Below are 25,747 nucleotides of genomic sequence, written 5' to 3' on the forward strand. Positions count from 1 at the left end.
ACATGCTCAACCGACGCGAACTACCTTGTGTTATTTGTTTATCCAAGACCCAAGAATTGACCACAACAACATATGAGGTTATGAGCTCCCACAACCGTAAGGAACAAATTGCCACGTTCATTCCCGATACTGCATGTGCACATAATTTTTAAGTCTTGACCCCTAAAACCATCCTACTACTACATATAACACCCAAATCGAGAGCTTAAGAAACTACTACACAATAAGTCATCAATAGCAAGAGTCTAGCTCAACTAAAGACGACTATCGATACGTACAATTAGCTATAGGAGGACGTCGACGGTGTCGCCCCCTCCACAGGAGAGATAGATAATCAATGGCTACTCCAGTGACATTCCGAGATGGCGTATTCGCGGTGCTGCCAATCCTGACACTTCTTGTAAGCCCCATTTCCTGCTATGAGAATCCGAGGTCCGTGTCTCTTAGGAATCGCACTACCACCAGCCGGTACACCTCAACGCCGGCCAGAGCCGCCGATCGATGGTACTCGGGCGGCGCGACGTGGTATGGGAGCCCTTACGGCGCCGGCAGCGACGGTAACTATATATACATAGTACTCAATTTGATCACTATATATATGTAATGCCGTGAAGCGTAGCAGTACTGGAGTAGAAGAAATCGTATTAAAGAAGCTTAATCCTGCAATGCAACTGTAATGGTATATAGTATTCTCTGATGATCTCGTTGCATGCAGGCGGTGCGTGCGGCTATCAAGGTACCGTCAGCCAGCGCCCGTTCTCGTCGATGATCGCCGCCGGCGGTCCTTCACTTTTCAAGAACGGCAATGGCTGCGGCGCATGCTATCAGGTTAGTCGTACTTGTGACTTGCGAAGTGTTGTGTGTACGTGCATTATTCGTCTTATAAACACTGATACAAGTGTTGTGTGTACTGCTGTACGAATACGAAGATCAAGTGCGCCGGCAACAAAGCCTGTTCCGTTCGGCCAGTGACTGTTACCATCACCGACTCCTGCCCTGGTGGCGTCTGCCTCGCCAGGACGGCGCACTTTGACATGAGCGGCACTGCCTTCGGCGCCATGGCCAACCGCGGCATGGCCGACCGCCTCCGCGCCGCCGGAATCCTCAAGATCCAATACAAGAGGTGCTGCTGAGTTTGAAGTTTGAACTGGCCATGCATTCTAGTGAAATTAAGGTATGCACGCATGTCGGCGTGTGACGAAGCTCTCTACTTTCAACTAATTTTGCAGGGTGTCGTGCAACTACAATAATGGCGCCATGGGAGGAATTGCCTTCAAGGTGGACCGGGGCTCCAACCCGTTCTACCTCGCCGTGCTGATCCAGTACCTGAACGGCGACGGTGACCTCGCCGCGGTGCACATCATGCAGCAGGGCGGCGCGTGGACGCCGATGCAGCACTCGTGGGGCGCCATGTGGCGCGCCAACTCCAACACCGGCAAGCCGCTGCGCGCCCCGTTCTCGGTCCGACTCATCTCCGGCTCCGGCAAGGTGCTCGTCGTCAGGAACGCCATCCCCGCCGGTTGGCGCGCCGGTATGACATACTGGTCAACGGTGAACTACGCCACCTAATAATAAGCCATTGGTGTAGAGGGATTAGGTTAATGCTGCGGCAATTGTCAAAGGCTCAAAGCAATTGGTCACGCGAGCCGGCTTGTAATTCCAGACATTGTAAATTTTCTCCCCCCCTGTAGGCGCCTAGCCGGTATATATATATGGTCATTTGCACTTCTCAGTCGTTGGTGCAGTGCCGTCTTGGAGACATCAAGCACTGTTTGGTGACTGACTATAATTCGCCGACTTCTCAGTCGTTGGTGCAGTGCCGTCTTGGAAGACATTAAGGAAAAAAAGATCTATATCTTCTGTAGTGGCTTTTTCATTCGCGGACTGACTATAATTCAGGTTTAGTGTGGCGTAACCTGCAGCTTATCACTCCAGTCTTGTGCCTTTCTCCTTAAAGCATTGGCAGTGCTAGCGCTCTGCCTTGTTTTTTTTTATAAAAAAAAAGAATCAAAAGATGTTCTCTCTGCACCACAGAGTTACAAAGTTGGGAACCTGGGATCAGAACACTGTTTGGTGATGTTTCAAGGTAGTAATCTTCGATCAAACCAGATAATTATCGGTAGCCTGCTGCAAGCTTTAATTAGCAAATTAAAGGTGCCGTGTCGTGATACCATTGCATGTGACCCCTTGTGTGTATTTGCATCCCGGAAGAAAGTCCACTTTAGGTTCGTTAACTTTTGTGAAAGTCCGCTTCTCATTCCTGAATTTGAAAATCGGGTAAAATAGTCAACTTTTGAAACCGTGTATATTGTGTCCCTGAAATGGTTATGAGCGGTTTTGAAGGTAGTTTTGTCTTTTTTATTTTTATTTATTTCGGCAGAATATTTGTAAAATTATAATAATAATCACATAAAATTGATAAAATAGTAAATCTGATTTTGTTGGACTCCAGATAAGTAGATCTACACAGTGAATATATAACATAGTATGATTTAGTACAAAGTTTTTGTTGTAGCTTTAGAGCTGTGTTTTTCTATAATTAATTAGAATAATTCATAGCTATAGTTTGTATGGTCTAATTATGGTGAAATTTTTACGTTTGGCTAATTATTATACGTTTAAACTGTGGTAAAAGTTTCATACTCATTAGATCATGTATAACTTAGTTATAGACTTATTAATATTTAACGAGCATAAACCTAAATAAATCTATAACTAAGTAATACATGATCCAATGAGTATGAAATTTTTACTACAACTCAAAAATAGAATAATTAGCCCACCATATAAATTTCATCACAATTGGACCATAGAAACTATATCTATAATTAGTCTAATTAATTACAGAAAAGCATAGATCTAAAGATGCATCAAAAAATTTGTAATAAAATATACTATATTATTTATATATATATTCAATGTATAGATCTACTCATCTAAATTCCAATAAAATTGAGTTTTCTATTTTATAATTTTATGTGATTTACTGTGATTTTTCAAAAAATTCAACCGAAATAAATAAAAAGACAAAAGACAAAACCGCTTTCAAAACCAGATCAGGGATATAACGTGTACGGTTTTAAAAGTTGAGTGATGTATTTTGTCCAGTTTTAGAGTTTAGGGATAAAATTCAAATTTTTTGTGAAAAATAGGGGACCTAAAGTGGACTTTTCCTTTGCATCCCCCAAACCATGAGGAACTACGCGAACTGGCCATGCACGGCCCATGCCTTCGTGATACACAGTTAGTCCACCGAACTTGCCTCGCGCCACTGCGCTGCATGGCGCTTAGTGGGCCTTAACTGGGCCTTTTGAATTAGAATGCCCGTCTGGGGTCCGGCGGTTCAGGAATGACTCGATCCATGCGTTTATTGACCTGAGCACAGTAGTTTCCTTTTTTTTAAAAAAAAAAACCTTGAGCACAGTACTACTGCATCACGATCCGTGCAAGCCACCTCCACACATGGTGTCTAGACGTACGCGACGGCGACCCACCGTGCACGTTCGCACTCGCCGAATTCTCGCGGTGTGGATGGAGGTCGCGTCGCGCCTCGCGCGGCCGGGGGAGACAGAAGCAGGCCGGCAATCCTGCCAGGATCGCGGCGAGCCGCAGCGTGACGGGCTCCTGATCGATCTACGGCTGCCGTGGGATCGGAGGAGCGGTCGTGACTTCGTGAACAGTTGATTGGGGGACGGCGAGCGAGATTTCTGGCGGTCCCTGACGATGGATACGTACGCTCGATCGCTCGCGGATAATCTGGGGAGGCGGCGGATCGGAGACTAGTTGACCGGCGGGAAGGCGAACCGTCTCGGGATTCATCACAGGCGTGCCCGGCCGCCAACTGAAATAACGGCCATTTTGACCTACCAACAGTGAAGCTAGCTAGCTAGCTAGTGTGCTCAGATACGGAATTACGGATCACCTCATGCGTGCCCAGCTGCTGACGATGGTGGCCTCTGCTGGTCTGGCCTGGTCGTTTTAACTTGCTAGTGTACTCCAACACAGATAGACACGAAAGCCCTTTGATGGATTCACAGCATTTCAGCTTTTGCCTAAGTTGAGAGAATCCTCTGGGACGAATGCGACACTGAAAATAGTACTCTACAGGTAACATTCATATCGTGCACAGCACAATGCAATGCTCTGCGACTTTCAACACGCAGCTCGATCTCTACCTAGATGGCTAGATCTACCTGGGAAGGCAGAATGCGAATTTGCCATGTCGTCTCCAATCAGAGATAGATCAAGGATGGACAAGTGAACTGCACACAAAAGGATCGGACCGGCCTAATACCTGTACTAGCTCTCTAGCTAGCTAGGGCAGTTAAGTGGTTTGTTAATTACACTTATCTGCCATCAACATGTTGACCCTAGCCATGTGCAGTTAAGCGATGAACAATCCAACAGAGGAAGCAACCTGCGTGAGATCTGTTACCATGCATGCATGCATGTACACCATTTGGCTGCCTATAAATAGGACAGGAGAGAAACCAAAGCTCATCACCCACACAGCTCACAGTCTCACGCACCACTTCTCATCTACTTGCGCCCTCTCCCAATCCCAATCATCCCTTGCAAAACCACGACATACAGCAAGCCACAGGAGTGAGCAACGACGGCGGCTATGGCTTCCAAGTCCCAGCTCCTGTCCTTCATTGCGATTGCGGCTCTAGCCTCGATCATCATCCACCCTTGTGCATCCGTCGAGTTTCACCGCAAGCTCTCCAGCTGGTCCAGCGGCGGCGCGACGTGGTACGGCGCCGCTACTGGGGCTGGAAGTGATGGTATGTCTAGTGACAATATTACATTGACCAAACTCATCATGCTGTGTCAAAGAATTATTCCCTCATTTGGTCATTTCTCAACGATCGACCTGATGATCGATACACGTAGGTGGTGCATGCGGGTACCGAGGTGCCGTCGACCAGGCGCCCTTCTCGTCCATGATCGCCGCGGGAAGCCCTTCCATCTACAACTCCGGCAAGGGCTGCGGCTCTTGCTTCCAGGTGCGTGCGTGTGTACACTTGTGTGTATTGTACCCGCTGGCGCCTGACGCATCACGCATATATATATATATATATATATGATGATTCGAACTAATAACGTGGTTGGGAATAAATCAACGTTGGCACACAGGTCAAATGCACCGGCAATGGCGCGTGCTCCGGCAACCCAGTGACCGTCGTCATCACCGATGAATGCCCTGGCGGTGCGTGCCTCAACGAGCCGGGCCACTTCGACATGAGCGGAACGGCATTCGGCGCCATGGCGAACCCCGGCCAGGCCGACAAGCTGCGCAACGCCGGCGTCCTCCAAATCCAGTACACCCGGTAGGAACTTGTCCTCGACCATGTAGCTAGCATACACGGCACTTGTTGCACTATTCCAATAACCGCGCCAAACACTGTCCTTTATTACGTACAGTGTGCCATGCAACTGGCCTGGCGTGAAGCTAACCTTCGTGGTCGACGCCGGCTCGAACCCGGAGTACTTCGCCGTGCTCATTAAGTACGTGAACGGCGACGGCGACCTCTCCGCCGTCGACCTCATGCAGACCGGGGCTGGGGCGTTGTGGGCGTCCATGCAGCCGTCGTGGGGCGCCGTCTGGAAGTTCAACGCCGGGTCGGCCTTGCAGGCGCCCTTGTCCATCCGCCTGACGTCGAGCTCCGGCAAGCAGCTCGTCGCCAGCAACGTCATCCCCGCCGGGTGGACGCCCGGCGCCACCTACCAGTCCTCTGTCAACTACTAAATCCAGAATTATATACTGCAAGTACGCATGCATGCATATCTGATCAGTGCGCGCAGCATGCATACACATATATAAGTTGATAAGTCGTCTCGTGTGTGATAGCTTGTACTGTGTGTGTGTGTGGACTCTCGCTAGCTAGTCACAACTCACAACACAGTGGTTGCAGCTTAAGCTTGGCGAAGGTGCAACAAGCAGCAATATAATAATGGCAGAGGCAGAGCAGGAGGAGGCGCAGCATACGAGTATAGTTCTCCCCTCTTTCGCCGCTAGTCTATGCCTACAGATGTGTGTCGTTAATAATGTTGTGTATCAGTGATCGCAGAGCTTATTAGCGACGTCACTGTATAATGGAGTCATTGTTGTTGAATGGTGATTGCTTAATGCAGACTGTGTGATACTATGTCTCCATGGTGTACCTATTCTTTCTTTTTTCTGGAAGTGGGTATACATTGATTTATAGATATCACAATTCACAATAGGATGCATATGCAACCAAGTTGCAGAACTCTGAACATTATGATGCGATTTATAATGCGGAAATAATAGCAATGTAGTATATATAGTATTCGATAGTTGTCAAGAAAAAATTAATGTAGTTACTTAATCATACTTTTATTATGTTATTGCCACACATAACTTTGGAAAGAATAATGGTGCATTAGAAATCATATGGATCGTACGACAATTGACAAGTACTAGATCGTACAAGGGTTAGTACATACCATTTTCTCAAATTCTTCACTATCAAGTAGATTAGTAGAATAAGGACATTGCGAGGGCCGTTTTTAAGTGAAGATAAGGGATGGCAACATACTTGCATGCTTTCCATGAACAGTTGGCCTTTAAGCTTCTGAGAAGAAAGGAGATGCGAAGGAACCTAGTTTGGGCCTGAATACAGAATACTTGGTTGCACGTATGGCCCACGTATCAGGGGGCCTATTGCCTGAATTGATGATTGGGCCACCGGTATGAAGGCAACTCAAGTCGCTTCCGTACAAAACAAAAAGAAATTTGGACCTCTATAAAAAAAAGAAATTTAGACCTACATGGGCCGACATTCAGAATCATAGAGTACCCCCTCCATCTCAAAATAAATCTTAATCTCATATAAAAGAAGCCAACCAATATCAACTTTAACAAGATTTTAAAAATAGTATCAACATTTGTATTTTAAATAGGTTTACTAACAAAATATATGACGTGATTTAATTTAATACTGCCTATCTAGTATAAATATTATTAGTATTTTTAGTATATGTTTTGGTTAGAATTAAGATTATTTGACTTCTTGAAATCTGAGATGAGGAGTTGTATTTTGTAATTGAGGGAGTAGGTTTCCTTTTTTTTAATAAACAAGGGAGTAGGTTTCTAGCCGAACAAAATATTCAGAGAGCTGAACCCTCGTGCCGCTAATTAATCTCATCAATCAGCACCGCCTATACAATCCTTTTTCCATCAGTTCATCATCTCAGGGAACCACTAGACATCCGAAGCACAGGCCACCAATCATGCATGGCCGCAACCGAGCAACGTGCGTGCACAACACAATAGTACCCCGGCCCGGCGCAAAGTCAAATGAACGCCAAAACTTAGTCGTCGGCACAACACCAATTCGCTCCAATCGCGGCGACGCTCGCGAACCAACGAAACAGGCGCCCCGGCCCGGGCCTGGGTTCGGTCGGCAGCGTCTGAAACGGATCAAATGGGAAGAAAAGCGTTGGGGTTTGCCCGGATTGCGGCGGACGCAGCCCAGCAGCGCACACGCCAACCCAGTATCGGAATTAAACCACGTACGCCTGATGACGCGCGGAAACAGAACACCAATATCTTGCCAACCATCACGCACACCCAAAAACTCAAAATTTTTTAAGATATTTTCTGTCACATCAAATCTTTAGACGCATCCATTGAGTATTAAATATAGACGAAAATAAAAATTAATTTCACAGTTTGGCCGAAATTGACGAGACGAATCTTTTGAGCCTAGTTAGTCCATGGTTGAACAATAATTAACACAAACAAACAAAAATACTACAGTGTCGCGGAACTTTTCCCTTCAGAAACTAAACACGGCCTCGGTGTATGTTATTGTGCACGATTCATTTTTGTCTGCTGAGTGTGTCGCTTAATTAGAAAGGTGGCGAAATGGAAAATTAGTATGGTATATGTTGCTAATACGGTGCAATCACTTCGGTGACCGTATGATGCCTTCACCGAAAAACTAAATTTTTTCAAGATTCTATATCACATCGAATCTTGCGGCATATACAATGGAGCATTAAATATAGATGAAAACACAAACTAATTGCACAGTTTGACTGAAAATCACAAGTCGAATCTTTTAAACCTAGTTACTCCATGATTGGACAAGGTTTGTCAAATAAAAACGAAAGTGCTACAATGTTAAAATTCAAAAAAAACTGGAACTAAATAAGGCCTCCTGCAGGGCAGATACAGGGTGGCACGTACGGTTTTACTATTTGTCGTGTACTTGCTCTGTTCCAAAAAGAATGTCACCATAGGGTTCGTACTGGTTATTTTTTTTAAATATAACTAGGTTCAAAGAAGTAAAAGATATATTAATAATATTTATATCTTCAAAAAAATTATTATAAAAATATATATTTAGTAATTTATTAATGATATTAATTATGCACCATAAATGTCAATATCTTCTTATATATATTTGGTTGAACTTTAAACTATTTAACTTTTCAAAAAATAAGAGTGACATTTTTTTATGAAACGGAGGAATTAGACAGTATAATGTAAATATAGTAATACGTGCTCAATGAGTCATGCAACTATTCAAGGAATGCAAGATGTTGTAGGTAAGAGCATCCTCAAGATCTTTCTTTCAAAATCATCATTTAAATAGTCATTTAAATAAAATAATATTTTTTCATATTTCTATTATGCACACTCTAAAGAGTCAATTTAGTTCTCCATCTTCAATTAACGAGAAATTCCAAATAGAGAATAGCGATATTTGAAGATCTAACTAAGAGCCTTTTAATTAACGAGAAATTCCAAATAGAGAATAGAAATGCATATTTTGGTGAAAAAGAATACACAAAATAGAAATGGATATTTTGTGACAAAAATACACTCCAATGACTTCTTTAAAATAGATCTTCAAATATAATAATCATTTATTCCAGATATCTCGCTAACCAAATATAGAGAGTGGAAATGGTTCTTTAGAGTGTGTACAGGATGTAGACAAATTGTTGAAGGATGAAAAAAACAATTTTTATTCCAATAGCTCTCTAATTTTTTCACGAACATGCTTTGCATGTCTATCATTAAGGAGAAGCAAGAGTTTTACAACGATTAGTACTGGTCGGCCTAGGATGTGAGCAACCTTGTAAGTAAGAGCAAAAAAAAAAAAAAGCCAACTAGAACAACTGTTACATGGCAGAGATAGCAGCACGATAATCAGCCCATGGCATGGTCTGATGGAAATGACTTTCTAAATGATAATTTTAGAGATTAAGTTTATGAGAAAGTCTTGGAGATACTCTAATTTAAGAAGTTGTAGGGTATTTTCAAACAAAATTTTTATTTTTTATCAATAACAACGATATAAAAAGACTCTTAGAGTTGTTATAAGAATATTATAAGTCGCCAAATCTCTGGGACAGTGTTGCACTAGCAGTCAGAGAGCGTGATCATCTCCGTTACCTAAGGTGTCGTCCGAGATTCGGCTCCGTTGACAACCATATGTGCTCGCTCGTCTTTCAATCATGCCCGCACGTTTGCCTCAATAATGCAATGCAATAACAGTAAGTACTGCTGCGACATATTTGCTGCCACGTTTGGAACTTCTAATAAGACATTCTATATATACCACCCGAAATGAGCTACAGTCTGGCAAACAAACTCGCCATCACCATACCAAGCACCAGCTAGACCTTCTATAGTCCATTGGCCCTCGTCTCAGCTCGTCTCCTATAGCGTATCACAAACAGGAGACGACGATCAATGGCGGCTAGTCCGAGCACATTCCGATTTGCTGCCGTAGTGGCCGTGCTGTCGACCCTGTCACTTCTTGCAAGCCCTACCTCCGGCTACGAGAACGCCGAGCCCATGGTGATCAGGGACTCGCCGCAGAACGACACCAGCAGGAGGTACCTGTGGGCGTCGTCGGCGCGAGGCTACGGCTGGTCCTCCGGCGGCGCGACGTGGTACGGCAACGCTAACGGCGCCGGCAGCGACGGTACGTAGTAACAGCAGCACGTGCTCTGCTCAATGCGCGGGTGAAACTTAATTTAGCGATTAGTGGAAAACAAATTGACCTTTTTTCCATTCGGTGATCTCTCTTTTGTTTTCCTGCAAATTAATGGTAATCTCTTGGTTCCATTGTTGTGTATAATGCAGGTGGTGCTTGTGGTTATAAAGGTGATGTCAGCCAGCGCCCATTCAGGTCGATGATCGCGGCCGGCGGCCCTTCCCTCTTCAAGAACGGCAAAGGATGCGGCGCATGCTACCAAGTCAGTATACACACACGTACTATACGTTGACCGTGAGAGGTGCCACGCACGTTCTAGCTGTCCATCTACTAACTCCGGGTGTACGTACGGCGACTCTGCAGATTAAGTGCACGGGCAACAGAGCCTGCTCCGGCCGGCCAGTGACGGTCACCATCACCGACTCCTGCCCCGGCGGTGCGTGCCTTGCCGAGTCGGCGCACTTTGACATGAGCGGCACGGCCTTCGGCGCCATGGCCAACCGCGGCATGGCTGACCGCCTCCGCTCCGCCGGAATCCTCAAGATCCAGTACAAGAGGTGATTGTTGCTACTCATAGTAGTAACCATGCATGCATAATGCAAGACGCTGTGGCGTGATACATTGTCTTGGCTTGTGCAGGGTGCCCTGCAAGTACAACGGCAGGACCGTCAACTTCAAGGTGGACGCGGGGTCCAACCCGTACTACCTCGCCGTGCTGATCGAGTACGTGGCCGGAGACGGCGAGATCTCCGCGGTGGACATCATGCAAGCCGGCTACAACTCGTGGACGCCGATGCAGCAGTCGTGGGGCGCCGTGTGGCGGGTCAACTCGAACAACGGCCAGCCGCTCCGCGTGCCCTTCTCGGTCCGCATCACCTCGGGCGCCGGCAAGGTCCTCGTCGCCAGGAACGCCATCCCCGCCGGATGGAGCGCCGGGAGGACCTACCGCTCCGCAGTGAACTTTGGCTACTGAGCCAGTGTGCGGGTAGAAGTTGTTTCTTCGGTCTTGAATGAATTTGGTATGTGCGTCCGGGAAATGCGAGAGGCCGCGCTGGAAGAGGAGGTTAGGTATATTCGTGCATGTTGTGCATCCCCCCACGGTGTGTCCGGAAAACCGTGGAAGGGTACTCCCTCCAAAGACGACCACAGTGTGTTTTCCCTTGTGATGTAATGATGTCTTGGTGTCCTTAATGCAGAAGCATAACTATTGGAGTCACAATGGGTCCGTTTGGTTCTCTGGCTATCTCCTAACCAGGCTTGCTAGAGCCAACTTAAGCTTGTTTAGTTGATTGAACAGATCCCTTAGCTAGGCTTGAGCAAGCCACCCAAGAAGCCTTTAGCCTGGCCCTAGAAAATTGGAGGAGTTGGACGTTTTTCAAGAACCAGCCTGGTTGCGAGTCACCTCACCGCCCGCGGTTGCGAGTTGACCGCATCGTCCCGTCATTCCCTTCCTCTCGCTGGTGCTCGTCCCTGCGAGTTCTCCTTCGGCGATCATCCTCACCAACACAACCAATGGCAGCACCCATGCTCACCCTCGCTGAAGGAACCAGTGGCGACGCAAATCCGCTCCTTCGTTCGGTGGTGGGGCTCCGGCCGTGCTCCTCCTGCTCCGAGGACTGCACGCAAGAGTGTGCGTGCCGGGGAGGTGATTGGGAGGTGGAGGCACCGAGGAGGGGCATGGAGACAGCATTGGCAGCCCCACGATGGCGCAGACGGGATTTTCAACTCCGGTGAGCTATCTCCTTCTCCTCCTCAAGGTCCGACCGAACAACTCCGGTGAGCTCCTCCTCATCCTGTCGAATGACTCTGGTGAACTCCTCCTCCTCCTTACTCGCGGCAAGGTCCCAACGTTCCTCCTCCATGCCTCCTCGTCCCTCTGCTCCTCCTTGCTCGCCTGGCAGCAGGGGCTCGACTCCCTTCGGAGTCCGCCATGGCCAACTCTAGGTGTCGGCCATGGAAAACAGACGAGCTCGAAGTGTTTGATGAAATGGCTGAGAGGAAGTAGACTTACCTGATGAAGGAAGAGCTAAATCTATAGATTGTGATGAACTAGGGGACTCAACCAATGATATTCTTTTTATCTTTCAGATACATTTAAGTCTAATTCTAGAATGTTAATTACTTGAAGTATAAGGTCTTGGGATTGGTTGGAGGATTTGCCATACAGATTGTACTTTCTGTCCATTTAGAGCATCAGCCGCATTGGCCAAAGCCACTAGAGAAGAAGGTGATGGAAGGACTTTAATTAATAGAATATTATTTCTTTTTATTTTAGATTTTTCATGTGTAATTCAGGGTTGTAGCCGACATTGTCGATCTGCTTCTCACTCATTTTGTATTCGACACATATTTATCTGTATTGACCGAGACAATCCATTTTCATATATGTACCCATTGGCTATCTGTGTTCGATTCCAGATCCAAAGGAAAACACAAAAATATATATACATGGTATTAGCAATATCATATAGGTGGACTCATGAGCACCACCAATGCATCCATGTTTGGCACGACACGACATGAAGATAGAGGGATTACGGTCCTGCCTATAGGTGGACTCTATGTCAATGCATAACAAATGGTGTTGGACTAACATATATAGAGGAGATGATGAAAGTGGGTCCCAACAACAACATTAGTGAGGTGATGTGGTAGTGTTGACGCTGATGGTCAAAGATGCCACATGGACAAAAAGGGTAGAGTGGGGCCTGGGCGTGAAGGACATGGTCGAGATGCTAGGGGTGATGAAGGCGTGGCGGGCAATGGCAATGCTGCTGCTCGACGTGGTAGCATAGGTGTTGCGGGAGAGAGAGAGAGATAGGGAAAAAAGAGAAAGAGCAGAAGGATAGGGAGGAAGAAGAAATAGCTAGGACAAAAACAATATTTTATTAGAGTTCTCTTTTCTAAGCTAAAATCGGAAAATATAATAGATGTGGTGTTGTTCAGTAAATTTATCATAAACTAGAGTGCTAACTAGTCCATTCGATTTTTTTGTTTGATGGTAATCGAGTAATACGATATCATTTTTAGTATCCGGTGGTAATATTATCAATGATATATTGATGTCAGTGAACGGCTAGTCTCAATGGAGGTTTTATGACTTAGTTTCTAAAACAATTATATTTTGAAAACAATGCAGAAGAGTTTCATCTGTATAAAACTATCTCTATTCTTATGAAACTCTTATCATATTTGTTCATCAATATAGTGCCACATCAGCATATTTAATGTGTATGAAATTTTCATCAAACCTCCATCGAGACTGGTCTAACGCTGTTTGTTAACATTACCAATGCTGCTAGTTGACACTGTTTTTTTTTTCTTTTATACACTCTGCAATGATCGCTGTGTGCCTGTGTCGACTACTCGGTGCTCTTGTCCTTTTGGAGCACAATGTGTGATGACGCGTCTCTAAACCGTCCTAGCAGAGCAAACAAACCTGTCGGCAGGGAGGGGCCTCTCCAGCAAAGTGTCATCCTAACAGAACAAACATGTCCTGCAGATCTGAGCTTTGACGTCTTAACCAAAAGATCCTAGTACCCAATACTAGTACTGTAATTAACTGTTCATCAGAACGAAACTAAGTTCAAAAACAGGAAAGTATCAGATCGAGCTGAACCTTTTTCCACTCTGCCAATAACTCTGTATAATTTCCATTTCAAGATAATCTTATTTCGAGAAAAAAGCAAATAAATTTTCCCACACCTGAGTCACTGCAGTGTTCAGTGTGATCAACGGAGAAGAAAGGGCACACTTTTCTGCACGCACCAAATTGACAGCTTGCATCATTATTCTTTCGTCCGCTTCAAATATTGTCTGACAACTTGCGATTTTCTTTCGGTCTTGATCGCTTCAAAAGAATTGTCAACTTGCTTGGTACGTAGCACGTTATAATAATTATAACCAGGCCAATCCATCCATCCAACTGGCCAGACGTGGCACATTTAGGAGCAAATATAAAATTGCGTTGTAGTCCCATGTTGACAGAGATTCAGCTAATTATATCGTGTACGGCGAATATATAATACAAAAGCAAATCGAGAAAGTGGCAGGCAATAAATCTCAATTTGCGCAATCAACATGTAGAGGCGTAGGGCATGGCAGGCGGCGGCTTTATTTGATGTGTTATTGTCAGAAATCAGTGATCTGCTTTATATTTCCGTAGGGAGTGCAGATAGTTTTCATCATCAGAAATAAAAGAGGAGAATGGTATTCTTTTTACCAAGCATACTTAGGGATGATCGGTCTAGCATGGCGAGTGTGTGCGTTCTGCTCCATGCCCTATGGATGTCATGACAAAACTAACATTATTTTCCTATGAGAAACGCAAATATGCAACCGTCGCTATGGCGCGACCTGTGCCGAAGCACCCACGTTCGCATGGCGATGGCGGTTAGATTAGGGTTCCGGCAACGACCTTAGAAGGAGGTTGGTGGAGGCGGGCAAGACAGTAGAGGGGGCGTCGCGGGGGAGCTTGCTAGCAGTGGGGGCGTCACGGCAGAGCTCAGCGGCGCCGTGAGATTAGGGGCTAGTTGAGAGTGGCGCGACGAGGCAACTTATGCCATCTGCCAGTGATGGGGGCGAGGGCGAGGATGAGGGCAGAGCTCGCCGGCGGCTTCCTTGAATTTAGAGGAGGATAGGTTCGAGGGGCGGGGAGGAGAAAAGGGATCACGTGATTCCAAATCACGCACCACATTGTGCAATAAACTTGTTCTTTTTGTACAATTATTTTTGAGTTGCGAGATCCTGATGCTGGCATGATGAATTTATAAGTTTTTTTTGGAAGAACAGGACTGAATTAAAAAAACAAAAGTCAAAATTGTCAGATACTTTCTTCATAACTACTTGTCAGATACTTTGGTCTTTGCGTTTGTACATGCTGGAAGTGGAAGCTCAACAAGCGACCTAAAAAACTACGCATTAGTGAATACTGATGCGCGTCATCCTCAACAGATCCATTTTCGTATCCTCCCTGCAATCACCATATCAACTCATCGGTGCGCTTGTCCTCTCCTCCCAAGACACAACATCCACGTCATCCATAACGGCCCTATATAGAACAATCGTATCTGCCGTTCGAGCCTTTGCTCCGAGCACCGGTTGTTATAACGCCAACGCCACAACTGTCGTCTGCAGAGCTTCGACGTCTGAACAAACAAAACATCCCTGCTAACTGCCATCATAAACTACATTTCCACCCGGCAAGGAAGGAAGCGATTAAAAATAGAGCCGGTTCTTCACCAGCCATGAGGCCACGCGTCATAACGACGGCAAGAAAGATGCTCGTGTACCAGGCCAGCAGGTAGCACGTAGTAGTACGCTCGATATTGCTGTACGGCCAACGCCGACAGGATGATCTGCAGGCAGTACTTGGTTTGTCTTTCGTGATTTGTCATAAAAATCCAGCCTCGTCGATCGATCACGGATCCCCCCCAACCACGCTACCAGCCGAGACGATCGATCAAGTCTGTCAGTCGTCGCTGCATCCATCTGAATTTCTTTTTGATTCCCTACGGCTTCCGGGCTCCTTCCTCGTGTCAACTTCACTCCACACGTCCAGCATCACGCCATTGTTTATAGCTTCTCCGCCCCCACAACCACACCTCGCCGACGCCCCCCGCGTGTATAAGTAGCCTCGGGTTCACGAGCTTGCAGTTGCAGTGCGCAGTTCAGTGTGGGCGTGTGTGGTCGAGAGGCGGGCCGGGACCGGGAGCGAAGCTCGCCAGTTGATAGCACAGGTCGCCGGCCGTGAGTCCATCGTGTGGGTTCGTGACCACCGATTCATCTGAAGTCAAGAAATGGCAACGAGCGAGCTGCCGTCGGAGTCGGACGCGTTCGCCTTCCCGTGCCGCGACGACGACGGGACGGGGACGCCGCTGTCGCCACCGGTCGTGATCTCGGTGCTCGCGTCCATCCTGGAGCGGCACATCGCCCGCAACGAGCGGGCCCTGGCGGCCGCCGCGGCGCCGGGAGACGCCGCCGCCGCCGCCGACGACGACGACTCGGCAACGAGGAAGAGGGCGCGGGCGTTCGACAGCGGCACGGAGCTGGACATGAGCGTGCACGCGTTCCTGGAGCGCTTCGCCCGGTACGCGCACGTCCCGCCGCAGGTGTACGTGGTGGCGTACGCGTACCTGGACCGGCTCCGGCGCCTCGGCGACGCCGGCGTGCGCGTGGTGCGCGGCAACGCGCAGCGCCTGCTGACCACGGCCATCCTCGTGGCGTCCAAGTTCGTCGAGGACCGCAACTACAGCAACTCCCACTTCGCGGCGGTGGGCGGGCTGGCCCCGGCGGAGCTGGGCGCGCTGGAGCTCGACTTCTTGTTCCTGTTGCAGTTCAGGCTCAACGTCTGCACGGCCGTGTTCCGGAGCTACTGCCGACACCTGGAGCGGGAGGTGAGCCACGGCGGCTGGTACCGCGTGCAGAGGCCGCTCGAATACAGGGCGCTCGTCGTCTGCGCCGGTGAAGCGCGGGCGCAGCACCGCCAGGCAGCGGCAGCGTAGTAAAAGCTTAGCTCTGAGTCTGAGACAAGTTTGCAGAGCTGGGTGATCATCTCTGTCTGCGTCATCCGCCGGCGACCACTGGGGATTGAGAGCTGCGGCGTCGCCGCCACAGGCACGCTGGTAGAGAAGGTGTCGGTGCCCGAAGGGCGCACGGAATGTACTGTACATAGATAGCATAATGAGTAATCATGGTTTGCACTACGAGTTTAGTGGCCTTGAGTTTAGACTTGCAAGCATTGTTCTCCGTTGGCAATTAGCAAGTGTCCCTTTTACCATGATTGGAAAAAAAATTATATATTCGAAGAGGGGGAAAAAAAAAAGGTGACTGCTTCTCTAGTCTTCTCGAAAGAAGAAGAACGCTTTTAACAAGATCATAAACAATTGGTTCCAGCAGCTAACAGAACGGATTGGGATTCTGGGTGTTTGATAGCGAAATAAGTAAAAGATTAGCATCAACAGGGACCAGCGCTAACTTTGCCATCACTTTACCTCAAGTCACGGCTCACGATGGATGGCCAAATTGCCAACCAACGAGACCAAATGATTCCATATCAGACGCGGAAAAGAGCTGGAAAAAAACGTTATATATTTGCATGATGCGATCGTGTTGTCGGTGCGACATCGCCGTCAGCTAACTTTGCACATCATAAAAAGGCGGTGGGCACAGCACCGGCGCAGCGCAGGCACAGCAGAGGACCTCCCGCGCGCTGCAGCAACCCATCTGCCTCGCCCCCGCGACACGACCCATACGGTACGGACGCGCCTCCGTTTGCTCCAAGGACCAGAAACTGACGAAGCAGATGTGAAGTGAAGATGCCGATGCCCCTGGACCTGGTCCATGCTGAGGGTCTGTAGTGCAACTCTCCAAAGTCCAAACACATGGGCAAAAATAGCTGAGGGTCTGTAGTGCAACTCTCCAAAGTCGAAACACAAGTCCAAACACTTCAGATCATGTTTTGTCATGGCATATGTGGGTAATTTAAATATAGATTCATCGGTTGTGTTATATTGTTTTTCACAGTAGCGAGGTTGGTTATTATTTGGAAAAAAAATAGAATAGACCCCAAGGTTATTAGCATTAAGGGTGATTAAAGTCTACTGAACTAGGAGGATTCCCCGCGCGTTGCTGCGGGTATGAAGGGAAATATAAATATGGTCTCACTCTAGTCTATTGAGTCATCTATATATAGTTTTAGTAGTTAGTTTCAGAAGAGAAAGAGAGAAGATCACGTGAGAGAATAATTGCTAGTAGTGTGCATGCATGGTCATGTCTAGGTATAGCTGCATCCACTACTGAAACCATTTGTGAGTGGGCATTTAATTGCATGCAGTAGCAGGAGAAAGTGGATGATGATGTGGCGCAAGGAGGTGTAAGAGAATTAGTTTAGTGGGGTTTGTCTTTATAGGATATATAGATTGATGGTAAGACAATTCTATTTTTCATGAGAATTTCTAAGTTTTTTTTCTACCACCTCTTGTGAGCATTGATCTGGAGGCTCCATTGGAAGCATCTATATAGAATATATATTGTGTATTTTATTTCAGATTTTTTACATGTAGTTTGGGGAAGTATTGTGCCAAGATTTAATACAAGTCATCCTTTCCTTCCCAAAAGAACAATATAAATAGTCATTTTAGCTTCCACCACAGTAACCATGATGTTGAATTTACTATATAAAAGTAGTATTACATGTGGTGGCAAAAGAGCTTGTAGCCTAGTGGTTATAATAGCCTCAGTAGCATCTCAGGTCCTGGGTTACTCCTGGTGGGAGCAAATATTTTAGGACTAAAACGTGTTTGTACTCAGTTGACAACGAGGCTTCTATGGTGACTTCATCAATCTTGAGAATTTATCAGTCTTGTCTTTGAAGATGCTCATAGGGGTAGAGTTTGTTTACGTGCGTTTATAGGGATGAGTATGCATATGTTGTGAGTATCTAAGATGTACTATGTAATCACAAAAATTATATTATATCGGTGTTCAAGATTGTTACCAAAGTTCCCACTTTGGGGCCCAAAAAAGTGGCTAATAGGATCATTGCTAAAACTCAAACTGTATTTATTCATGGTGGGTTTATTTTTTATTGAGGGGTGATTTTGTGTGAGGCTTTACATGAACTGAAGAGGACAAAGAAGCAAGGAATTAATTTGAGAAAACTTATGAAAAAAGTTAACTTGAATTGTTTTGAAATAGGTGATGCAAATGAAAGGTTTCATCTATAAATGATGAGTTGGATGCTGAAAATAGTTAGTAGAGGAAGAGTTGCTATAATTGTGAATGGCGAGAGGGGGTACTTAGGAGCTACAGAGGACATCCTTTGTCTCTGCTATTGTTTAACCTTTCGCCTATAAATGATGAGTTGGATGATGAAAATAGTTAGTAGAGGAAGAGTTGCTACAAATGTGAATGGAAAAAGGGGTACTTAGGAGCAACAAAGGACATCCTTTGTCTCTACTATTGTTTAACCTTATTAGTGATGCTTTGGATGAGATTTTCATAAAAATTAGGGAGAATGGTTTAATCTAAGGTCTAATCCCTAAGCTAGTTCGGCTCATTTGCAATATGCTAATGATACTATTCTCTTCCTAACAACTTCGTGCACCAACTTGAAGTTTATTCTAACTTGCTATAAGGAAATGATAGGGATGAGAATAAATTATATGGTGTTTGTAGTAGGTTTTGTAGAGGAGGATGTTTGGGGCATCTGACGTCATACAAAAATCAAACTTAGTGGACAAATCAATAAATTTTGTAATAGACAACAAGCCTAGAAATGTGGTCACATATCCTTTGATGGTAAATATATCTTATTGAACTTTAGCCTTATCGTAATTCCAATTCACATCATGGGATTCCATTGTATTCATGAGAGAGCACACCATCAACTGGTCTTGTCGAGAGGAAGATTCATTTAACAATGAGTCGGTAATAAGAAGAAATATCACATGATCAAATAGAAAGGGTTTGTGAAACCCAATTACTTCGGTAGTTTGGGTTTTGTAGGAACTAGAACAATGAATGCACCCTTTTTCATAAAATGGAACTATAGAGTTGACAGTGGGGTGCAAAGTATGTGAATCAATATTTTGAGGAAGGGATAGCTAAATAATAAAAGTATATTTCAGGTTACTAATAAAGGAGCTTCCCAATTTTAGCAGGGGATTCACTTAGTTAAACATTTGTTCGAAAGAGGAAGAGCTATGTTTAAGACTAGAACTAGGGGGTGTTTGGTTAGGTGGTGCTATGGCATAGTGGTACGAAATGGAATTAAAACTAGGAGAAATGGACCTCACTAAACAAGTATACCAAGTGTGCTGGAAATTAAAGAAATCAAGGAGATTTTCTCCTATCCAAGTATACATTTATCATATTTAGTGGAGTGATACACCAAAGGATGATAGGTATCTATAGTGCAAAAAGTACCCAAAAGATACATGTTTTTATTTGGTTGGTTTGGCACGACAGGTTGCAAACTACTCTACGATTAGTGTGGAGAAATTAGGATGGTTACAAGAATTGCAAGCTTTGTGGAGTGCAGGGAACAATTTACCATTTGATGTTCCATTTCTCTATTGTTATCCTAGTCTAGTGCTAGGTGCATGCGAATTTTAAATCCAACTCGCTCAACCTCACAGGGAGGAACACTGACAAATCCATAAAGTTTATCCTGAATCCTTATTTGCAATTTCTGAATTAGTTTGGTGCTTCCTTGCAAGCTAAACATGGCCCTAAGTGAAATGCATAAGTTTTGTATGTTGTAGCCATGAGGCTAGCATTGCTAGTTCTTTTGATAAGGTAACCAGTATATTTGAAAGTCAATTGAAAATTAGAGACTAAATTAAATTTAAAAAGAGCTCATTATTAACTTGATAAATAAAATAGTATTAGTTAGTACTTCATACCGCAACAGTGTCAAGCTCATTACTAACTTTATAAATAAAATAATATTAGTCAGTACTTCATTACCACAACAATATGCATGAAAGGATTTTTATAAGGTACACCAATGGTTAAACCAATAAATAGATTAAAAGCGAAATTGTGGAATCCTAGAAATAGGTAGTCGATTAGTTAAGACCCGATCATACCGCTACTGCCCTTACGAAATAATAGCATCAAATTTCTCGGGATCGTGTCACCCAAGGAAGATGGATAGCTAAAGAAGGCTACAGTAGCATAAATAACTAGTGGTTAACCGCCATTAGACGTATCCAACTTGACCCTCTCAAGGACCAGTGGTTTTAGATATTTCCCGCCGATTACTACGGAAATTCTTTTTCTCATCCCATACTTGCACAATTTCTTAGGCTGACAGGTGTGTCTGAGGCGACTAGGGGACCTAACAACCCTTGATTTCCTTGCCATGTGTCACTAGCTTAACCAGTAGAAGGAGCACATCGCTGCCAAAGAGCTTGTATATATATAGCAAACACAACGATTAAGCAGTTGAAAGAAAAGGTTTGCTGCAACTGTGACCACCAGAGGCGTACGTGTGGCGCTATAGCTTGGAAGGCACCGTCATGAACAGCAAATCTGTCGCCCGGTAATGTGTGAATCCCCATTGTCCCTGGTACATGCATGCATGCGCACTTCTTCACAGCACATTAGCTTGACCTTTCTATCACCACGTGTTACCATGAACAACTGTGACCTCCAGATGCATGCGGTGCTATAGCTCCGAAGACGACATCGTCGAGACCATCGAATCTGTCGTGCGGCAATGTGCGAATCTCTATCATCCCTGGTACGTGCATGCACACTTGCTTCTCTACATCACATTAATTCATTAGCAGAGCTAGAAACTTTTAGGAGCCTGGTTAATTCTTATCATGCAAAAGTATTTAGCTAGAAAATTACAGGATCTATTTTGATATAAAGAAAAATTTCTTTTGAACATCGGCAACAAGCCCGGCCGGTGTCCTGGGGTGGCAGGGCGGTGGCTCCGCCACTGCATTAATTTGACCTTTCCTCTCACCATATGTTACCTTGAACAGATGCCACCATCTCCATCACCACCACAACCGTCTAGGCCGCCGGGACAGTCACCGGAGTACAAGCACTTCTGTCGAGTATGCAACAAGGGGTTCACGTGCGGCAGTGCGCTCGGTGGGCATATGAGAGCCCACGGCGCTAGTGACGTCGACGGCTTCGGCGCCGACGATGACTTGCTCGGCGATGAGGCGTCCACACGATGCCTAGCTGCAGATCAGTGGGACACGGTGGGAACGTCGGCGACTCATGCGTACGCGCTTCGGGCGAATCCGAACAGGCTGATCAGGAGCTGCCAGCTGTGCAAAAACTGTGGGAAGGAGTTCACGTCATGGGAGCTTTTTCTTCAACATGGTAAATGCAATTCAGAGGATGAGGAAGAAGAAGAGGAGGTGGATGGGTTGGGCTCGCTACGTTCACCGTCGCCTCCCTCGGACGCCGACAGTGAGGAGGATCCAACGGTGGCAGCCGCATGGTCAAAAGGAAAGCGATCGCGCCGCGTCAGAGCGGAGGAGACTTCTACCGTGGCGCCGCCGGAGCGGTGCACATTAGGAGAGGAGGAGGACCTCGCAAATTGTCTCGTCATGCTCTCATCCTACAAATCCAACAGCAAGCAGCAGACGACTATTACTGCAACGGATCATCATGAGCCTGCATGTGCATCTACCAAGAAAGGTGATGGAGAGCCACCATTGCAAGTGCAACCAATCTCTTTTTTCACACAGACACAAGAGTCAGTTATGGCACTGCCTTCGCCAGTAGCTATGGTGCCACAGTACATATCACCCGCATCACGTGGAGTTTTTGAGTGCAAGGCATGTAAGAAGGTGTTCACCTCGCACCAAGCACTTGGTGGGCACCGGGCCAGCCATAAGAAAGTGAAAGGCTGTTTTGCTGCCAAGTTTGAGAGCAATGCTAGTGAACCAACACGCCATTCAACGGTCATTGATACCAACAATGGCAACGGCACTAGCAATGGCAAGGCTACTGCTGTCGATGAAGGCAATGCAGGTGCAAGCACAGATGCCACAAGAGTTTTCGCTACAACTGGCGTCGAGGCCAATGTAGGGATGAGTACTGAGGCAACATCATCACTGTCAATGGCGCTTTTGCCCATCGGACACAATCCATCAGCCGCCACCACGCTCGCCGTCGCAGCGCAATGCAAGAAAAATGCCAAGATGCATGAGTGTTCAGTATGTCACCGCCTGTTCACCTCTGGGCAGGCACTCGGAGGCCACAAGCGATGCCACTGGCTCACCTCAAACACATCGGATCCTTGCAACCCGGTGGCCAATGTGATCCCACCCCTAACTGAAGATCTCGTCGGCGTAGTCAAACACCAGCTCAGCCTCCGGCCGATGGTGGACGCGCCTGAGCCAGTGCTCGACCTCACAATCGCGGCAAACCCGGTAGCACTAGCTGCTTCCACGGCGCGACCTGAGGCCACCAACAGCTCTTTCCGTCTCGACGTAGCACCGGTGCACTTGCCGCCACTGGTCGTCGCCGTTCCAGGTAATGTTAGCCATCAGAAGAAGGATGTAGCGACGAGCAGCCATGCCACGGATGCGGTGGCGGAGGAAGACGAGGCGGACAGCACCACAGCCAAGAGAGCTAAGATTAGCGACCTCAAAGACATGGTGAGCATGGACGGTGAGCCCATGGAACCATGGCTTCAGGTTGGCATTGGTTCCTCATCGGCCGCAGGAGATGATAGTTGACAAGGGCTGAGAATCAACTATTGATCGATCGACTATGAGGTATTACGATACATATTATTGTATTAACTACTAACTCTAGCTCAGAGCATGAATGTACAATTTGTGGAGTCTACTTTCTACTTTGATTTCTCTTTTTTTATTTATCTAGGTTAGTATATACTTGCATAATCATTGTAAGACTGAAATGTACTTCGGTTAAAGACTAATTAAAAGAAACAATATGGAAGACAATATTTTTCTCTTGCTACATTATTTGTTCTATAATTGATCTTTGTAGCATCAAACTTTAGCCGTCTGAAATTTCTGGGTTAGCATATGATTTTGTGGCTTCGTATATTGTACTTGATGATGGACCACTCTACTCAACACTGAGTGTTTTAGGGGCTTCTAACACTCAGGTGTTGCATGCCACCAAAACACTCAATTGGGAACCCAAACAAAATTGAGGGTTTCTTATGCATAGAACACTCAATTGTTAAGACCATAGGATCTAGATTGCATGAACCAAATAAAATTTATAAAAAATACAAAAATATTAAATAAACATAAAAAATATCCAGATTATTTCAATGGAAGCTAAATTGGAAGGTTTCAAAAGGGAATGAAATAGAACATACAGAAAATAATCAAAGCAAAAAAGATCAAATAATTGTTGAAGTAATTATGGCCATTCTCATCTACAAACAATAAATTTAGACTAATTGAATACAAAACTTGCACCCAAACAAGAATAGTAAAATATGATTTAGTAAGATGTAATCTGCAAATAGTAAGCATGGAACGAATCTTCCGTGCTTTCTATAACTTTCTCGACTAGTGATTGTGGTCTCGACGTAGTGTGTGCATAAAAGATGGATCGAGCGACGCACATGCATGACCCATGGTGGGGTCCACCCTAGTGTCTGCTGAACCTAGCGCAGAGGGTGAGGTGGGTGACATATGAGCTCGGATGGTTTTTAAGACACGGAAGTAGCGGTTTCTAACTCAACAACATCACGCGGACGCGGTCACCAACACATGGTTCCGATGCCCAGGAAATCGAGTGCGTGCACATATAAGAACAGCCGAGCACCTGATAATGCATCCCGCATTTCGGCGGTTGATGTCCGCTTTTTTAGCTCGACTTAGAGGAGCATGTCGTACTTGGGCTGCTCCCCTTGCCCGGTAGGCACGGCTCGGTCCGTATTTTAATGGTAGGCCTAGTAGGGGCCCAGTTAGCTAGCCGGGAGGGGAATGATCTCTCCAAGTTGCCCCTCTCTCATCCCCAAAACCCTAATCATTTGTTCACCTCCTCCCCCCCCCCCCCCGCACCGCACTTGCTCAATCGCTCTTGGCCTCTTGCCTCCCTCTCGCTGTCACTGCCATCGCCTCCACCCTCGTTCTCGGTGTGACCCCTCCACCATCATATCTCGCCTATCTCTTGGCGAATATCGCTCTCCTCCGCCTTCGCAGCTCACCTTTGACCTCCCAACTCTCATTTGCCTCTCGGCGTCTCACTGCCACTCGTTGCACGTCGTCGCTAGAAGTTCGTCATCCGTCCGTTGAGGGTTGTGCTGCCGCTCTATGTTCTACTCTAGCTTCGGGCTCTATCTCTGCAGCTAAAGTAACCCTAACACTAGCTGTCCACATTGCATCATGTAGTTGAGAACCAAGAGTTTGAAGAGTCCTTCAAAAATGTGTGGCTAAATGGAGATGGAGAAGGTTCTGCAACCTGAAGGAGTGAAGATGGACTGGTGGCCTAGTGCTAGACTACTAGTGACATTGTGTCTTTGTCTTGTGTCTTCTGTTGTGTCTCAGAGAGAGCGAGATAGTGATGAGAAACTGAGTGTGAATGGCATTTGTGAGACTGAAAGTATGTTTCATGTTTGGACTTTGATCTACGTTTTGTAAGACAATAAACATTTGAGCTTTGAGTTGGTTGTACTTTTTTTCCTTTCTAGGATTTGACATAAGGGTGGGTGAGTTTTACTTATAAAAGTTTTAAAGCAGACAACATTGCACATTGCCATTTTCATTTCCTACTGTTCTTCAATCTCTTAACTTAGACAATGACATTTTGTTGAGTGTTGATCTTCTTTAATTTCAAATGTGAAATGAGAACATTAAATATAGTTGGTTGAGGGGTTTTGAGGATAGCGAGTCTGAGTTGGTCTGACCTGGTAATTTGGTTGTACTTTCCAGTCTAGCTTGGCACAAAAAATGTCTAGACCGCTAGTCTGGCACAGTGTCTAGTTAGGCACAACTTACTGGCCTGATGCCATCGGGCCATGCCGTGTTGGCGGTCTGAATGACCATCTCTAACTAGGCACATTAGGTCTAGGTAATGCAGTAATGACGCTTACTTGATTTAAGGATCATGAAGTGGATCCTTTCAGTGAAGATCTGAGTACATAGCTTGGAGTAGAGTAGTATTCCCTCCGTCCTTAAATAATTATCTTTTTTAGTTTTCGTGCCGCAAGTTTAACTAGATTTATAAAAAAGATGTGTAATATTTGTAACTTCAAAAAAAACAATTACGAAAATAGATTTCGATGATCTATCTAATTACATTAA

At 45.8% G+C, this 25,747-nt stretch overlaps 5 protein-coding genes across 5 annotated transcripts; all 5 read left to right on the forward strand.

Annotated features, from left to right (window-relative positions):
• Positions 216-1,725, forward strand: LOC8083370 (expansin-B5). Its single transcript, XM_002446860.2, has 4 exons — positions 216-557; positions 716-828; positions 930-1,123; positions 1,230-1,725. Exons 1-4 carry the CDS (start codon positions 338-340, stop codon positions 1,567-1,569), a joined length of 867 nt encoding a protein of 288 aa, XP_002446905.1. The 5' UTR covers positions 216-337; the 3' UTR covers positions 1,570-1,725.
• On the forward strand, positions 4,509-6,147 carry LOC8083371 (expansin-B15). Its single transcript, XM_002446861.2, has 4 exons — positions 4,509-4,784; positions 4,894-5,006; positions 5,137-5,330; positions 5,425-6,147. The coding sequence occupies exons 1-4, from the start codon at positions 4,625-4,627 to the stop codon at positions 5,747-5,749; spliced, it is 792 nt and encodes a 263-aa protein (XP_002446906.1). The 5' UTR covers positions 4,509-4,624; the 3' UTR covers positions 5,750-6,147.
• On the forward strand, positions 9,623-11,196 carry LOC8083372 (expansin-B5). Its single transcript, XM_002446862.2, has 4 exons — positions 9,623-9,968; positions 10,130-10,242; positions 10,344-10,537; positions 10,620-11,196. Exons 1-4 carry the CDS (start codon positions 9,734-9,736, stop codon positions 10,951-10,953), a joined length of 876 nt encoding a protein of 291 aa, XP_002446907.1. The 5' UTR covers positions 9,623-9,733; the 3' UTR covers positions 10,954-11,196.
• LOC8083373 (cyclin-P2-1) lies at positions 15,389-17,489 on the forward strand. The gene has a single exon (XM_021462693.1). It carries the CDS (start codon positions 15,779-15,781, stop codon positions 16,481-16,483), a length of 705 nt encoding a protein of 234 aa, XP_021318368.1. The 5' UTR covers positions 15,389-15,778; the 3' UTR covers positions 16,484-17,489.
• On the forward strand, positions 20,933-23,441 carry LOC8083374. The gene is made up of 3 exons (XM_002446864.2): positions 20,933-21,027; positions 21,142-21,228; positions 21,479-23,441. The coding sequence occupies exons 2-3, from the start codon at positions 21,205-21,207 to the stop codon at positions 23,192-23,194; spliced, it is 1,740 nt and encodes a 579-aa protein (XP_002446909.1). The 5' UTR covers positions 20,933-21,027; positions 21,142-21,204; the 3' UTR covers positions 23,195-23,441.

The sequence above is a fragment of the Sorghum bicolor genome, chromosome 6, assembly GCF_000003195.3.
Source record: "Sorghum bicolor cultivar BTx623 chromosome 6, Sorghum_bicolor_NCBIv3, whole genome shotgun sequence".
NCBI lineage: Eukaryota > Viridiplantae > Streptophyta > Magnoliopsida > Poales > Poaceae > Sorghum > Sorghum bicolor.